Source organism: Micropterus dolomieu, linkage group LG07 (assembly GCF_021292245.1).
Source record: "Micropterus dolomieu isolate WLL.071019.BEF.003 ecotype Adirondacks linkage group LG07, ASM2129224v1, whole genome shotgun sequence".
Taxonomy (NCBI): Eukaryota; Metazoa; Chordata; class Actinopteri; order Centrarchiformes; family Centrarchidae; genus Micropterus; species Micropterus dolomieu.
In genome coordinates, this window is record NC_060156.1 from 13,378,141 (window position 1) to 13,396,116 (window position 17,976).

Here is a 17,976-nt window from a genome sequence, read left to right on the forward strand (position 1 = left end):
TCCTGTAGATGTTTCAAAGTACGACGTTTCCAGGGAATGGAAGTGATTATTTTTTCTGAGCCACTTGGGGGGGTTTAATGTTAAACACACTAAAGATGTGATGAGTTTGCATTTACTGCAAATAGCAGTAACAGCATATCATAACAAAGAAACCAGGTGCTCAGGGTAAGAACAGAAAACAGGGAGGCTCTGTGTCAAGTAAAACAATGTCTCTTTAGTTGAGTTGACTTGAGAATTTACAGTAATTTCATCATCATTTAACGGTAAAAATAACAAATGGGAAGTTGTGTGTATGTGAAGTTGCAAAGAAGTCCAACAAAGAATTATCTTCAACTCTACAGTGTGCCATAACTATAAGGAGCTTTTAGAGTCTTCCAACTCGTGGTTTTGGGTTTACGGCCTGCCGACTCACCTCTAGCAGCAGCAGGCAGCTGTTATCAGTAGAAAAGCCTCTGATGAACCCACTGGATGCTACCTGCTCAGCACCAAAAGGTGGACAGACAAAGGTTGCAACTAGCTGGCGAACATCATGGAGCAGGTGGCAGCTAAAAAGCCAGATATTTCCCTCAGGAGTTGGTGGAGACCAAAACAGATCGAAAAGGAGAGTGAATACTGGACTTACTGGTAGTTTTGTCAGTTGGCCAGAAACTCTTCTCCAAAACAATGCTAACGTTGATCCCTGTCTACTGGATATGTTCTTATGCACACATTTTTTGCAATTTTAAACAATCAGAGTTTTTTTCTTGACTCACAATTTTTTTAAATGACTACAATTGGTATTGCAAAATAACACAAAAAAACACAGTACACAGTACTGCATTTTTTTTAATTCTCTGCTTATTCTCAGTTATTTATATGTTTTGTATTTATTTATGTGTTGTGAAAATTTAAAAAGTATGTCAGACTTTTGTTATCAAAGCTTGTTATCAAATACATCCCTGCCTGGAATAAGTTGAATTCTTGAAGTATAAATCTATATCACTGAATTTAAACCACTGGGCTTTAAATGTGAATTTGTATAATAACTGCTCTCTGGGTTATTTTTTTTGCCTTGTCTCTGCCCTCTGTTTATTGTTGTCTCATTGTGTGTCTGCAGTACTCCCTGATGGACTTGCTGTCTAAGATGGTGGTGGGTCAGCCACACTTTGTGCGCTGCATCAAACCCAATGATGACAGGCAGGCGCTGCGCTTCTGCAAGGAGAGAGTGATGGTGCAGCTGCGCTACACAGGGATCCTGGAGACAGTGAACATCCGCCGCCAAGGCTACTCCCACCGCATCCTGTTTGAAGACTTTGTCAGCAGGTAAGAGCGCTGTCAAGACAGACTGTAGGCAGTACCTACACTCTCTAGCATGCACTCATGCTGAGCATCGACACAACCCCAGAGATAGTGCGGAACAAGTGAGCCATGCTCTGCATCACACAAAAACACGGGTTCTTTAATGAGATATGGGTGCAAGTTGAGCAGAGCAAGAGGCTGACTAATTGGCAGTCATTAGTGATAGTGCAAGACTAAATCCTACAGCTCTTTTAACTGGGTGGATACTCCAGTTGGGAAAATATGGATATAATTCAAACAGGGAGGATCTGTGATTATAAGGGGTGATGCATTTTAATGGGTTTCCTTTTACTATTCATAAAGAGTTTGTTCTTAAACTCAGTGACCTGGAAAAGCTCAAATGTAGTCTCCATGTCCCATTGGTATTACATTAGGACATAATTAAAACAAGACTTGATCATTAGTGGGACTTTATGTAAGGGGTGTTGTTTTTGTTTTGAAGAATGTGGGACAGGATATGGTAACTGTTAAAAAAGTGCTACACACTCTGTTCAAATGTCCAACCCCACATTTTAAAAATGTATACCTACGCATCCGCAGCTCTGTTATGGAAAAAATACACACACTAAAGATGAGTCTGTGGGAAAATGCAAGGAAACTTATGTTTGATCAATATTCCTTTGAAAAATCCTCCAGCCACCTCTAATGTGGAGACTTTAAGTTGATATAAAATTTAATTAACTTGGGCTTGTAGCCTGTAGGACTAAAAACTTTGAGATGGCTGGTTAGTCTCATTCCTTTAGGGACGCTTTAAAGATTGTGCTTAAATTTGGTGACCTAATACTAAAACTGAATGACCAAAGTTTTTTTTCTTGCATGTCCTAATTTCAAGTGTGTATGTGTGTGAATGAGAGGGTGTATTACCACTTCAGACTACATTTTAACCTTGCTATTGAATCCATATCATCCTACCTGAGCCAGGCAGAAGTCGTACAGACAGACCAGAATGGCTAAACTGCACCTTTAGTGAAAACTGATTTAAATTTGTGCTTTCATATCAAAGGCTCGTCTGATGTTGCGAAGCAGTGCTTTGTATTTACCATCAAAGAAATAACAGGTATCAACAGGAATTAGAATGAAAGGCTGTAGACCGAGGCGGGGAGGGGAGTTCAAAGAAGTTTTTCTTCTTGTTGTTCTTCTTCTTTTTGACCAATGCCAGAACACAAGAGATGAACCAGTCGTTTTGGAGCCTTGATGTCCCTGAGCAAACAGTTAGAGCCACTTTGTCCTATGCTGGTATTTTGTAAACTACAACAAGAGGATCAGTGGACGGATCCAGACAATGTGTGCGATAAACATGCAGTGGGGCTGATGAACACTGATAGGCCCGGGCTGATGGGCATCTCCTGTGGCCACTGAAATAAGAGTCGGTGATCCATTCAAAAGAGCTCCAACAAAGGGCCTCTGTGGAAGACTCATGTCTCAGTCAGGCTCTTTTTTTCTGTTCTGACTGGGCAGGCGAGTTTTCCAGCTGTGGTGGTGCTTCCAGTAAGAGTACTTGACTGGACTGAAGAGGAACTCCATGTTTATAATCAGTTATGTAATCGAGGAATCTAATCAGAATATTTGTAGATTAGTTTTGGATTATTCAATTGTCCAGTAATCCTAAATTTAACAGTTTGCACTAAATTGACTCAAAGGTCGACAAAAAGAAAGAGTAAAATTAAAATTAATTGTTTGATTTAGGAAATCCTCTTTCTTCCTGAGAGTTAGATGAGAAGATCGATACCACTCTCATATCTCAATGGTAAATTTGAAGCTACAGCCAGTGGTTTGTCTCTTCCACACTTCAGTTTAGATGTTTTAAACAAACAAGCTATACCATCTGAATTAGTGAGCTTTAGAGGTGCAGGTAGGCAGATTTTGTTACCTTTGGACAGAGCCAGGCTAGTGGGTGACCCCTGTTTCCAGTTTTTATGCTAAGCTAACTGGCTGTATCCTAATATTTACCGCACATATATGAGAGTGGTATCAGTCTTAACATCTAACTCCAGGCAAGAAAGCAAATGAGCAAGTTCCAAAAATATTACTATTTAATACTGAGGTGCGTTTTTCTCCGCGCTGTGTTCTGTGTTTTACATATCAACTTGCTGTTGCAAACACCAACAGGTTTTAGAAAAAAATGTAATGACAAAAAATAGCATCAACAAACCCTTGAAAAGTAATGCTTAGACAGTGATCAGATAACTTTCACACTGATTTTATGATCTGATCACAAAATCTTGATTACACCATATCAGCTACAACTTGACTCTGCTCTTGAAGTGCTGTAACTACATTAGATCACATTTTTCATTGTTTTCCCCTTTGCCCTCTATTATAGATATTACTACCTTGCATTTCGTGCTCACGAGACGCCTGAGGCTAGTAAAGAGAACGTTGTTGCCATACTGGAGCAGGCCAAACTGGAACACTGGGTGCTGGGGACGACAAAGGTGATATGATTGATGATTATTTTACAACAAAAAATTTAACAACAAAGAAATCTGTGTTTGTATGATACTGTTGAGCTGTAATAAGTATAACATGAACAAAAAACATGTATAGAAAAATTCCAAACTGTCTTATTAAACGACAGTACAGAGATCTGGACTGAGATGCTGATATATTCTAACCTAGGCTAAACATCTTGTCAGGTTTTTCTGAGGTACTACCATGTGGAGCAGCTGAACCTTCTGCTCAGGGAGGTGATAGCTCGGGTGGTGGTGATGCAAGCTTACACTAAAGGCTGGCTGGGCGCCCGACGTTACCGAAAAGAGAAGGACAAGAGAAAACGCGGGGCCATCCTCATCCAGTCAGGTACACTGGTATTAATTAAACAGTAAACAGACGAAAGGAATTATTCAAACTTAAGTCAAAAACATGCAAATGAGCATAAAATTTCTGATTTATTCTTTTTTTCGTGTAACGGGGAAACAGGTGCAAATTGGATATGAATCTGACCGCTGGTCTCTTAATGACCTCTCGTCCATTATATGCCAGCGAGTCTTCATAAAAGAGATGAGTTTGATAACACAGCTTGACCCACGAGGGTTAAGAGCAATGCTTCAGAGCAGACAATAAGACCTCAGAGAGTTCAAAGGGATCCATCCCTCTGCCACCTGGTTTAGCAGTGTTTTGAAGTGGGATCTTGTGTAGTATGTGCAGTCTATTTAGTTTCACAGAGGCAGGTCAGCAATCTCTTGCACACACACACACACTGTCTCGTTCTCTTTCTCTAGCCTGGAGGGGCCACGTTGCTCGGCAGAACCTCAAGCAAATAAAAAAGGAGCGGGAAGAGGCTGCGGTTCGCATTCAGTCAGGTGAAGACATTTTTACGTTTTTCTTCTTCACATATTCAAGTACAGCCCTCTGGAATTTCTCATGTCGCCCCCTGTCCGGTGCAACTACATGACACTTTTTCATACGATTTCAAAAGGAAAAAAGGATAAAGGCCTGGAAACCTTACATCTTTGTGAAACACCTTTTTGATCTCAATGAGTGGCCTACGAAACAGTAATAATTAATTAATAATGCATAAAGAAAAGCTTTTGAAAGTTTGGGCAGCATTTGGTCCCCATGTTTCAGAAGAACAGTGCATACTGAGATCCTTTTTTCCTTTCATCTCTTTCCCAGTAAAGGCAAGAGAGGGGCTTATCCCTTCTGTTTCCTCACGACTTCCTCTCTCAAATTCCTGGCCTATTACAAAGCTCTCACATACCAGAAACAAGATGCCTTTTTATACTGTCAACCTTTTCATCTGAAATGTAAATTAATTCTTACTCAGTGTGCCTTGACGAAGATCAAAGTGGGCACATTAACCTTCCCGGGCCCCCCCCCCCGCCTTGGAGCCTCTCACTGGAGGACAAGGGAGGGTGCCAAAAGGGGCAGGAGGGAGGAGGGCAAGGGGAGGAGATTTGGCATTGTTTCCGCTAGCTCTCCTAAGGGCTGCCCTCATCTGGCACATGGAGCATCTCCGTCGCCTGCACACCTTGTGTAAATGTCCTCCATTAAAACCCTTGTAAATAACGCTGCAGAATGGGTAAACATGGTTTTGGTGTGAGGAAAGCCTCTTTGTCGCCACTGTCTTTCTCTTTAAATAAAATGTGTTTGTGTGTGGCCCCTGGGGTTGGGGGGTTGGGGGGCAGACCTGAACCTGACATAAGTGGGGCCTCAGCCCCCCGGCGGAGCACTCCAGCACATTCACATTGTGTGTTCTCCGCAGCTTATAGCCTTTGAGGTGGGCCGCATTTGCATTCTGAAAATAAACAGATGCCTTTCAAATGTATGAGCCTGGTGGCTTCTCAGATCTCAGCGGGGCCTGAGGGACATGCTCACCATCGATCAGATTAGACCATGCAAAGTAGAACCATGGCTCAACAATGTACTTGAGCTTTCTTTTCCTGCGCATATAATTTTACAAGAAAAACACAAAGCCCGTCAACGCACTTAGTCAGCAGGCTCTGTTTACCGTCCTTCTGAGCCCAGTATGTTTCAATAATCACACAATCTTTTCGCACCACTACACTACACTCTTTATATAATGCATTTCGCTTCTTCCAAACAAATGCAGTGCTTTTCTACAGGGCCACTTTAGTGCTTTGATAAATTCGTTGTAACTGTGTTAATTGCAACAATTGGATTTGTTAATTGCTTTAGTGGATGTATGCTGTTGAGATGGATGACAGTGTGAGAGCAAGTCTGACATTCATATCCTGTGCAGTTTACAGGGGTCATCGGGTACGTCAGGACCAAGGACCCCCAAGGCACAGATGTCACCCTGAGGCTGGAGACAGGACCACCAAGGAGGAGCATATGGGGTGAGCCTTGACATCTCTTGCCCTTCAGGGTCCTTCCTCATTGAAAGAATATTTTCCCGTGGTTTGATTTTTGTTATTTCTCTGTTGTTTCTTCTTACAGCGCAGACAATAGGGCTGAAATGAGACCACCATTAGAGATGGCTTGTTGAGCAAGAGATCTCACATACCTGTCACTCATTTTAAGCCCTGGTGGACAGGCTCCTCTTGCCCTGTAATGTACTGCTTCAAGCAGGAGAGAAAGCTCCTCCCTAAGCACCACCTCTTTCATTTTATAAACGTAATAAATATCTTTCCACCAAGATAGCACACTTGTCTGACCACAAATGGGGCTGGGCGCTGCACTGGTCTCCAGATGTACAAGCTGAAGACTTTATATTTATTCAGCATATGGGCAGGCCAGTCATTAAGAAAGTATGTGCTAAGCAGGAGAGCAGCCACCGACTGAACAGCAACACACGTGGTGTCGATGGTGGCTTTTAGCTCCGTGTTTAGTTTCTCTCTGCAGAAGGTTAGGTTTGAGACTATAAACTAAGAAAGTGTCTGAGAGGAAAAGTGTTCCTGAATGATTTGTAGCCTAGTGGACAGTACCTCTAAAAAGGAACGCTAGAAAATTACAATTATGACAAATATGTGTATTACCTATCAGTGCACCAGTCCACACAAAAAATCTCATTCAAATCTTGGGTGACTTTTGGTCAATGCTGTGCATCTCTCTCCAGACTCAAACTCTAGATTTACACATCTGAAAATGTTATGCTTGTTGTATACTCGAACTGAGCGGCGCCTCATCTGGGATTTTTCTCTCCGTGTTTACAATCATATTCCTTGGTGAGAAAAACTTCAAACCTCCACTTAACAATTCTGTTTAATCAGTGTTGGAATCTCTCCATATAGATTTATTTTGACATGATCTGGCCCATTTTCCTCCTGTAAGATCTATGTTCTCACCTACATGCTGTTCTTTTCCCTTTTGATATCCCTCCTCTCTGCCACGCTTGAATTCTGTGTTTGTGTCCAAACAGCAGAGCCTCCAGTTGCATCACCAAGTCCAAACTGGATGAGATTTTGTTTTTCTAGACTCAAAGCATGACTGCAATTGGCATGCAGCATTGTGTTTGCAGATGTTGTCTCTTTTGGTGTTTGTGTTTTTTTTTAAATAATGCAACAGCGAGTGATCACACACAGAAACATATCTCTGTCTCGCTCTCTGCAAATTGCATAATCATAAACCACAGCTGTTTTAACCATTAAACAAGGAGACAAATACAAATTATCCTCAGCTCTGCATTACTATGTCCGACCAGATACCTACAACATATTGTGTTCTTTGTTGTACAGTTTATGTTAATTTCAGCTAGAAATGCTTCTTACTTTCACAGGTCGAACAGCCCAAAGAGCAAAGAGGCACATACAGATCACATACATAGAGGAAACGTAAGTAACAGAATATCAATGAGCATTTTCTTATGCCTGACTGTAGCCGTGTATGTATAATGCTGCTCCTCTACAAAGCAGCTTTAACCCAGATTAGTCTTTGGGAATTTTTTGAGTCCTTGAGACAAAAGAGTTCTCTTGCTCCAACCTCCTTCTCAGCGGAGAAGACAGGGTGGTACGGGAACGAGAGAATCAAAAGGCTGGAAATTCACGGCTGAGAATAAATGCTCGCTCTTCCCTGAGGTGATTTGTCTTTGCGCTCCTCTTTCTACAGATGTTAGACCCCTTTTTTAGTAAAGACCTGAGGTTCTTTGGTAGCACTTTGATATCCTGCTCGGATTCAATATGTGAAATAGAAGAGCCACTCCGTGACTTGGAGCACATCACAGTCTTTGAAGTCTGATCCAATTTTTGCTGCTCACCATTTGATGTTGAAAGGATGAAATGAGGAAAATGTACAGTTTTTGCCAGTAACTCTGCTGAGCATATGTAAGATTAAAAAAGCAAAATCCTTTGGAGGATGTACTTAGAAATGTTAAGCAGATTAATACTTTCCTATAGCTCTTTTATTCAAAGATAAAATTAAATATGAGAGGATGTCTGTATGAGCTGTTTTTTACCCTCACAATTAAGTCAGTGTGGTGCTGTTTGCTAGGAGGTAGGGCTAGTAAAGGGGGATATGCAATTGCATTAGCATTTGATTAACATTGCAAAGCACATTAATGGGTTTGAGTTATATGAGTGCCAAATTGTAAATTGTAAATAAATGAATACAGCGTCTACATGACTAAATTGGAGAAAAAAAACACATTGCGGGGCTTGCTTTAACTTGTGTCTATTTATCCGATGTGTTCATTGACATTGCTCTTCTGGGTGTGTTTACGCCTCCTCTTTCAAGGTTGGCCTCGACAGCCTCGACAGACAAGTGAAAGACATCAAGAGAGACAAAGGAAGAGCAGAAGACAGTGTAACGAAGCCTTGCAGGGAGACAGCTAGACTGCGAGACATGCAGTGTAAACAAGGTAAGCCAGAGCATAGAGCTGGCGGGTGCAGGTAATTACACAAAGAGACAGCAGAAATCCCGCTTTAATGGATAAAGTGCCATTTTTAATACAGGGCCCCTTTCAACCTTTCATCCCAGCCAATCCTCTGCTGCCATTCTTTGTTGACAGCAAAAAGAGAGAAGCATTATGGGTGATCATTTCTGCGGTATTTTAATAACCCAGGTCAGCTCATCGTAAATGTCTCATGGCAAGTGGGGGGGCTTTCAAAGTGGCATGAGCACTTCAAAGCTTTCATTCTCCCGCACGGCGAGCCCTTCACTAAGGATCTCATCAATGGCTCTAATAGACCTGCACAGTAACGGTGACAAGAAAATACACAAACCCTGATTTGTTGAACATATGTTTAGTTTGCTTTTTGCCCCAGGCGATGAATTACATTAATTCCTGCTGCCTGGAAGGCTGAGTGGGTGGCTGTGCAGGGGGCCTCCGATTACGGCCGTCACCCAGCCCACAACTGGGGTAACCTGGGTAATGGGGGCCCGGCCCTTCATTAATGTTATTAGAGGGGTCTGAGGTAAGAGACGGAGGTGAAATAGCGTTTAGCGGCGCGGCTGAGAGATTACGGGGATTAGACATGATAATGTAACACAGACAGGGCTCTCCAACAGGCCCGGGATTAGTGTCAGCACGCCACAGCAGGTCTGGGTTAGATAGCGGCTAATTCGGTAATGCTGCATACAGGTGACCCCCGCTCCCAGGCATCACTGCTGCTGAAGGGAGGCAGTGTTTGATGAATTTATAATGTCATAGTGATTATGGAGGAATACGTTGCAGTGAATGCCAGTATGAGGGTATTTTGCTCAGAAGGATATTTTGACCTGGTATTTCCAATTATTTTTAAGAGTTTTGAAAAACAGCTGAATTGCTTCCTTGATTTTGTTATTTCTTTGCAGTTTGCCACCCAGCTACATAAGATGGGGACATAGGGTGTTTGATTTAATTATTTTGTATGATCTTAGAATGATTTGAAATATACAGTATTTAAATTATTTCATTGCTGTGTAACATAACGTACATAACATAGCACTATCCTTTATCCTGTCTCACCTTACGCCCAACCTTTTTGACTTGTGACCCCTTAAGATGAAGAGATGTCTACTTGTGGACCCCTCTGTATGGGATATGTCCTCAGAGTGGAAATGACATTGAGTTTAGAGGCATTGAGATGTGTTTTTGTATCCTTTTGATCACAGCTAGTAAAAATCTCTTAGTAATGTCTGTCTAGAATTAAAGAGATTCCCAAGTGAACTTATCTTTACAGGAATTTTTAAGAAAATAGTGTTTGTGTCTTGAAACAAAAAAAACGAAAGCAGGTTTCTCTAGAATGAAGTAAAATTTAACTTAATTTTAGAGAACACTTTACATTAGAGGAAAGTAGAAATATTCTCAGTGCAAACTTGTTTTAAGAACATAAACCAATGATGCAGTGATCATTTATCTTGGGGGCCCCTGACCCAGTGCAACCTAAAACTTCTCTAGTTAATCTCAATGGCATCTTTTATTGCCGTAAGACAGGTCGCCAGTCCATCGCAGGGCCACACATAGACAGACAACCACTCACACTCACACCATTTAACCTAGCTTGCATGTCTTTGGAGGGTGGGAGGAAGCCGGAGAACCCACGCGGACAACATGCAAACTCCACACAGAAAGGCCGGTGCAACCGGGGTTTGAACCCACAACCTTCTTGCTGTGAGGCGACAGTTCTAACCACTGCCCCACCTGGGCACAGTTCAGTGATATCTAAATGTCCTAACAAAAAAAATATCTCTTCCTCTTCCACCATGGGCTTTACTAACGCTTTACTTGTTTTATGTGGAGAACACACACATCTTCAGGTATTCTTCATTGCACCCCTTCCCCTTCCTCATTTCTGTTCCAAGCTTGTGGCTCCGACTTCTTTCAGGAAACCTCATTTGAATATGTTGAGGGAGGCCACAGTGGTTCAGGCACCCAGGGCACACTTTGATCCCTGCAGATCTGAGGGCCTTTTTTTTTTATCCCGAGGTTGAGCGAGTCATGGAAGCCTTGCCCTGCCAGATGTTTGGAGACCAGGCTCCTTCCTGTGTCTCATCCTGCTGTCGCCTCTGGTGAACGCACCGTCTCTCTCGGGCTGGAGCTCGAACTGGAGTGTTTCAGGACACCGGTGGAGAAAAACAGAAAATTTGCCATGGAAATTCAATTACCCCACCCCTCCAGACACTAGCACACACTCTACACTCTGCTCCCATTAATGCCAAAACACCAGGGCATGACCTGGAACCTCTCAATGCGTTTGACGGACGTTGGGTCTTTTCTAAGTGATTTAACAAAGCTTAGTGTTGCAAGTGACCAGCTCAGCCCCGTTTTTTCTTTCATGTCTGAAACAAAACCGACCAGGGAGTGAAATGATTTGGAGAGATGTCTGTTTCACTGTATATCTGACACCACGCTAGGCAACTACTCTCACTCTTTAGTCAAATATCCGCAGTGTTGCATTTTATGGGGGAAGAGAGCATTAAAGCACTTTGTACTCCAGGCGCTCTCAGATGTCTGTAGCACCAACCTTTGATATCCCCTGTTGTGTCAGTGAAAAAGTTACACATACACAGTGTAGTCGTGTAAGCTGCACACTCAAGACGCTGGCACCTCTCGTCACCTGTCTCCCGAGCCTGAATATTAATACAACATGTTTGGAAATGAGTCACAGAGGCGTGTGCAGAAAGAAAGCCTTTTGCTAGCAAGCAGCAGATATGATCAGAGTGCTGCTTATGCTCCTCAGCGTGGTAAACAGGATGGTGCTGAGGATCAGTCAGAGCTGACTTTATGGTTTATGAAAGCTGAGCTACTTATGTTAACAGGCTTTTTGAAGATTATAGTTGTGGTAAACATACATGTCAAGAGAGAGACAGTGATAAAGTGGAGCCACAACACAGAGACCAATTACCTCTGCCTTGGAAGATAGTTAACCTGGTCGTTTGAAGGGATGAGAAAAGAGAAAAATGAATACGGTGCAAAGAATAGCTGAAGTTCATGATGACTTATCAGTCATAGTTATGTGCCCTCTATGCATAACACTGTATAGTCAATAAGAATTGATTTTGTTTGTCGCCCCGAGCTCTGTGTACGCTTTATAGCTCCAGCTGGGAGACCTCTTTGGAAATGTAAACACTGTTTTACCCACACTGAGGTCAAACCCACACTCACCAGTACATCTCACTTTCCTCTCTTCTCGCTCCCTCCCTCAGCTCTTAAACGTCTTCCCACATGTCCTCCCACAAGGTTTGCAGCCACCAGGTGCTGCTCCACAACCCACCACCAACACCACCTTCAAAGCAGCAAGCAGCATCACCATATCAACATGCATCTGCCAGACAAATGATCCACCCTCTCCATGTTCTCTAGACAAATACGCTCCCACCCTCTCGCTGTCTCTTAGCCTTTTGATTGATCTGTCTGTCTCCACATATCGCAGCGACTCAACCGGATGCCTTCAGTTTTAGGCAAATTACAGGCTCGACATAGCGGCAGCAGAGATTTGGAAGGGATAGGAAAGACTCAACTTAACGGAAGGAGTTGCCTCTGTCTGACGCTACCTACGTAATCCTCTTAATGTCAGTGGGAGTAGTTAACAGGATGTACTTCCAAACTACTCATCATCACAATTTCAACAGAATAATCTCCTCAGACATAAAATCAAGGTGGAAAATGATACTCCAAGTTCTCTGTAATTTCACACATGTGGATTGCCTCATTTGATGTAGTTTAACCAGTTAAGTTTTTCCAAACACAAAACCTTATTAAATTAGTTATTGTTGTTGACAAATTACAGCTTTATATAGTTTAATCAACCATATTTTATCTAATAAAATGACTCTGCACCCTGCCGATCAGAAGAGAAAAAGCTTAATGCCATTCATTTGCATATTTAATCTATTTTTGGCCTGGGTTCCTTGTCATCCATGTCTCCCTCCTCGCTCCCCCTTCCTCCTCACTTTTTACTCATCCTGCTAGGTCGTAGTTATACATTACATGTATTATGTTGCTGAAAAATGATTGACTTCTACAAAGTTCAAGAAATCTTTCCTCTACGCAAACATATCTTTAGGAGTCAAAGTTCCAAGTTCTGCTGTCCGGGGAAATGATTGATTTCAGTGTGAAAAATTGGTTGCAAGTAACAACATCCTCTGCTTGCATTAGTGAAAACAGATGCAGGAACCACTCTTTTTCAGGCATTATCGGCAGGACCTGACCAGTTTGTTTTATAATTTAAAGCACATGAGTTGCTATTTTAGTATGATGTCCAAAATGATGAGAGAGAGAGTTGTAATAAATCTCAGGAGCCCTGAAAAGTTCTGGAAATTCTCTCCACCTTCAGATATGTGTTTGGAATCTTTGTTTGCAACTGAGGAATAATATCTGTGTTAAGTGTGCACACGTGTGTGTGTGTGTGTGTGTGTGTGTGTGCGCGCGCACAAGTTTGTATGCATGTGTCTGGGTTTATGTACCCGTGTGTGTGTGCGCGCGTGTGTGACAAGAGGCGTTTGTGAGGTAAAGAGAGGGGTCTGGGTTGCACATGCCTCATTTAGACATCAAAGGCCCCTGCTGATGATTTTTCCTTATAATCCATGCCTTTTGGTGCCTCTGCTCCCTCCATCTGAATAAACAAAGCCCAAGTGGTTCTTTGTGGTCTGGGAAAAGTCAGGTGATTACAGCACGTGATTTGGGGAGTAAATCGATACATCTCTAATTTATTCCACTAAAAATCCCTTTTAGCAGCTCTTTTATGTTGTTTCTGAGAAGCATTCTGATTTTCAGGGGATTTCAAAGTGGTATTTAGAGATGTAATACGAGTCATCTGCTGCTCTTTGAAAATGAAAGAAATACCTATCTCAAAAAGAATTCCAGCCCTTTTTATCTCAAGAAGCAAACATGTACAATATGTAAGTCTCTCAGCCAGAAGAGCAAACTCTGCTTGGCTTTCTTTTGATACAGAGAAATCAATATTTTATGAACCGCACTGCCTCTGTATTCCCAGTCGACCATTATTACTCCCCACCCCAAACAGCAGACATTACCCACGATCATTTAGCAAACCCCCGGTGTGAGCCACTGCCTCTGACCCCTTCCCAGCTCTGCCTGCCCATGTCCAAGCTGCACTCCCATGCCTGAAGCCACTTTGGCAGCCTCCTTGCCTGTAATATATCTGCAGGAGCAGCATTCCTCTGGGGCTGGCCTGGATCAAATGGCAGTGATTTCCCAAACAGAGGCACAGAGATGGGAGGCCTGACCCATCCTCTGATCTGCTACATGCTCTAATCGCTGCAGGTCAGGATGGATAAATGGGGATGCTAAACCCTCATGTGTCATGTTTTTAGCTCCAGATATGCAGCGCCAGATCCAGCAGCTGAGCGATTTTAGGAAAACATGTAATTGAGATTTTCTCAACCAATAATACAATTGTGATTTAAAATGCAATTATTTTCTATAAACTTAACCACAGGCTTGTATTTGTGGCCTACATAGTATTGAATAAAATATGATTTGACCAGACACAATCACAAGCTGATCCTGCGTAAACATTAGGTAGATACAGCTAAATGGTGTTGAGGACCTCCAGGGTTGTTGTTCATTTCTTTTGTCACCCTTCAGTCAGAGAAAAGTCAATTTCTAAACTTGCCCAACTTTCCATAAAAACGAGATTAAGAGTCTACAGTCATTCTAGCGGCTCTGTGACGCTGTACTTGTGTAAAGGCTAACGACAGCAAGCTAACGTGCTCATGATGACAATGCTAACATGCTGATGTTTAGTAGGTATTATGTTTATCATCTTAGATTAGCATGTTAGTATGCTAATATTTGCTAATTACACAGCTAATGTGAATGTTATTAGTTTTGCAAGTATTTGGTCATAAAACTGAACAAATTTAAATTAATTAAAAGCATCACCAAAGTTATTACAATTCATTCTGAGGGAACATGAATGTCTGTACCAAATATCATTTGAATCCATCAGACAGACTCAAAATCACATATGTCAGCCTTATGATGACGCTAGAGGAAAAGTCAGGCAATCACTAAAGTCATAGGTTTCATCTTCCAGGGACCATAAATTGCTAAGGCAAATTTCATGATCCATGCGATAGTTGTTAAGATATTTCAGTCTGGACCAAAGTGGTGGGTGTACTTTCTGACTTTATTAGTAAACTTTAAATGGCTTTGCTCTTCCTCCATTCTGTGATTTTGTGTTTACTCACTCAGTAAATTCAATTAGGTCTCCGGAATCTCCTCTATTCGAGATTATGCCATACTCCATCGTACTGCATTTGGGCCGTCTGCTTTTTCTGTAAAAGCCACAAACCAGTGGAACACCCTGCCTGACGATGGGAGATTCTGCAACTCCATCAGTATGTTCAAAGGAAAGTTGAAACGGTGGTTAAAAGCTGCTCAGCTCTGTAAACACTGACTCAGATATTTTATCTATGTGGTTTTATGACCTGCCTTTAGTTGACTAGCAAACTTCTGCGATGTGCCATTGTTAATAGTTCTTATCAATGTCTTGTGTGTCCTTTTTTTGTTTAACTCTGTGTATTAACTCTGTGCTGGGACTGAGCAATGTGGCTCAAAGTCATGTTGCAGTTGCATTGGTGGATGAAGCCACTTTGGCAGCCTCCTTATGATATGGATGCTTATTTGGCCATGGTGGCATTGGTGGCATTTCAATCAAGCTGATTGATTATTGTGTTGTTTTTAACTCTGACCTGCCTAGGGGCTGAAGATGCGAATTAGCTTGAAGCTATGATCTGGTACAGTATAAATGAATCAATTAACTATCCCTACAGTGATGCTGCTAGCATTTCTTTATCCACAAAACCATTTTTAGTGTACAAACACCAACGTGCAGAGTGTGTACCTGTATACCTGTATACCTATCTGGCAAATACTTCGTTTTTGCTGTTTGGCCACAGACTCAATGTGAAGTAGCTCATTATAGCTGGTGAAATCTACAGTCGACAGGTTTAACTTTCACTTGCTATAGTTTTTAAGACACAGTTGGGAAGTTAGCTAGGATTAAAATTGCGGCACTTGTGATTTGAAAATAACACAGTTTCAATATTAAAACTGAATTGCTGAACAGCGCTTGTGTTTTAGCTACAGTGCAAGGTCTGAAGCAAAAACTCAGATACTGTCATGCCTGCAATGAATGCAGTTAAGCGTTAGTGCTTAACTTTTTTACATTTAAAAAAACAACAAATATAGTTGTTGAAAACAGACATACTATGCAGTCTATTTTACAAAATGATTCAAATTTGAAACTTTGTTCAAGGACATTAGGATTCATTGTTTGTGATTGAGTGCTTCGCTGCAATTTCAGGGGAATAAAACATTTGCCTATCACATCCATTTCTGCATCATTAGCAGAACAATGTCCTACATACAAACATTGTTTAACTAAAATTTAAGGTGCAAACATTTCACTTTGTGCTGGTTTATTTTCTTTTCAGCATGTCGTGTATCTAGATCCAGCAGCACTTTCAGGTTTCACAAAGCTATGCAGCAATGTTGTGCAATTTATCTCAATGTAATATTTAAACCTAAGAGCTTTTGATGCAGCCAAACCAAACTACTTGTTTAGAAGACATACACACAGCAGTTTTTTTTCACAGCTATTTTCCTCAGTACATGACATCCATTCAAAAATCCACAACTACTCAGGGTTGACAAGGATTCACACAGTGGATGGTTAGTACCTCTGAGGCACGGACAGATAAGATTCACGGTAAAGTTAGCTAATACCTCAGAACTGACAGGAACTTTCTGGGCATTTACAAAGTGTGACTTTAGTAAACCTGTGCTGGTTTGAATAACATCAAGAAAGCCGAGGAAAGATGGGGGGTGGGGGGTTGCTCTTTGATGTATAGGATTGAGATGTGATGAGGTCTGTTCAAAGTGAGTACAAAGTAGTGTTAAGATGGAAAAAGCAAATGCAGCTTTAGTCAAGGTAGAGAAGCCGAGGTAGCAAGAGATGATGAAGAGAAATGTCCTGTCTCACCCGAAACATAGGCAAAGAAGATGAAACGTTATCTGACATTAAATATAGATGCTTACTTGTAAAGGTGTCCCGGCTTTAAAACACACTTTTGTAACCTATCAATTTTAGAGCCCTGAGTGTGCTATTGTAGAAGACTTAATGATTGTCTTATGTTTGAATAATCACATAGCTCGTCATCTTTAGTCAATAACATTTCACTTTCTGTGGTGCAATGAATTATTCATTTGTCATCACATTGTTTTGAACAATCAGAGAAAACGAAGATTTGGTCATCTGCTGGAAGTGAAGCAGCAGCGGCAGAGAGTAGAGAAGTAGTCATTTAATGGGCTGGAATCTGAATGTGTAAAATGACTTCTTCCTCTGTTTAACAGATTAGCCACGGCTCACATTTGTGTCATTGCACAAATGACGTTTCGGTGGAGGAGCAAGTAGGAGGGTGAACGTCTAAGTCTGGAGTCCTGTAGATCTGCTGAGTCAGTGTCAGATTTTCACCAGTTCCTTGACCAAGTGTGGATGGTGGAAATGTACTTTTTATAGGCCAGCTAACAGTTGTCACGTCACATTAAAGGGTCAGTTCATCAAGGGCAACTGGACTTTGCTGAAGATACTCGAAGACCTTTCGTCCCTCATCCAAGATACTTCTTCAGTTCTGGCAGGCTCAACCAAGTCTAGTTGGCCTTGATTTTAACCTTCCTTGGATTATATTAATGTTTAAATTTTTGTCGGTTAGATTCTCCACAATTCATCACTTTAGCTCATTTTACAGAGACAATGAGCAGTATTATTCATACAGATTTACCAGCTAGATAAAATTATTAAAGGCCTGTCCAAAATATAGGCAGGGTGAGTTCAGTTCATTTTTATTTAATCCTACTCATATTTGCTTTTTTTCAATAAATTGTTATTCATGTTATTTTTGTTGAAGTGTAATGATCTTTTTTTCCAAAAATAACTCTTAAGCTCTAAATACTGACAGTTAGCTTAGCTTAGCACGAGTACTGCTTCTGTCCAAAGACAACAAAATCTATATACTATCTCCTCTAAAGCTTTATTTTAACGCATAAAAAATGTAAGGTTAAAAAACAAGTTGTGGTTTTACAGAAGTTAAATAAGATATATGTATATATATATATATATATATATATGTATATGTATATATATATATATATATATATATATATATATGTGTATATATATGTATATGTGTATATATATATATGTATATGTGTATATATATATATATATATATATGTGTATATATATATGTGTATATATATGTATATGTGTATATATATATATGTATATATGT

The 17,976-nt window shown here is 41.1% G+C and overlaps 1 protein-coding gene across 4 annotated transcripts in view; it reads left to right on the forward strand.

Annotated features, from left to right (window-relative positions):
• The window catches only part of myo3b (myosin IIIB), a 67,263-nt gene that overhangs the window by 39,389 nt on the left and 9,898 nt on the right, over positions 1-17,976 (forward strand). For 2 of the 4 annotated variants that reach the window (XM_046054387.1, XM_046054388.1), the window contains 7 exons: positions 1,097-1,302; positions 3,662-3,773; positions 3,975-4,137; positions 4,560-4,640; positions 6,041-6,137; positions 7,517-7,571; positions 8,470-8,593. In XM_046054387.1, the coding sequence (XP_045910343.1) occupies positions 1,097-1,302; positions 3,662-3,773; positions 3,975-4,137; positions 4,560-4,640; positions 6,041-6,137; positions 7,517-7,571; positions 8,470-8,593 (838 nt within the window). Of the gene's footprint in view, positions 1-1,096; positions 1,303-3,661; positions 3,774-3,974; positions 4,138-4,559; positions 4,641-6,040; positions 6,138-6,237; positions 6,416-7,516; positions 7,572-8,469; positions 8,594-17,038; positions 17,386-17,976 lie in introns of those variants that run through there. The other 2 variants (XM_046054389.1, XM_046054390.1) reach the window with 2 other exon arrangements.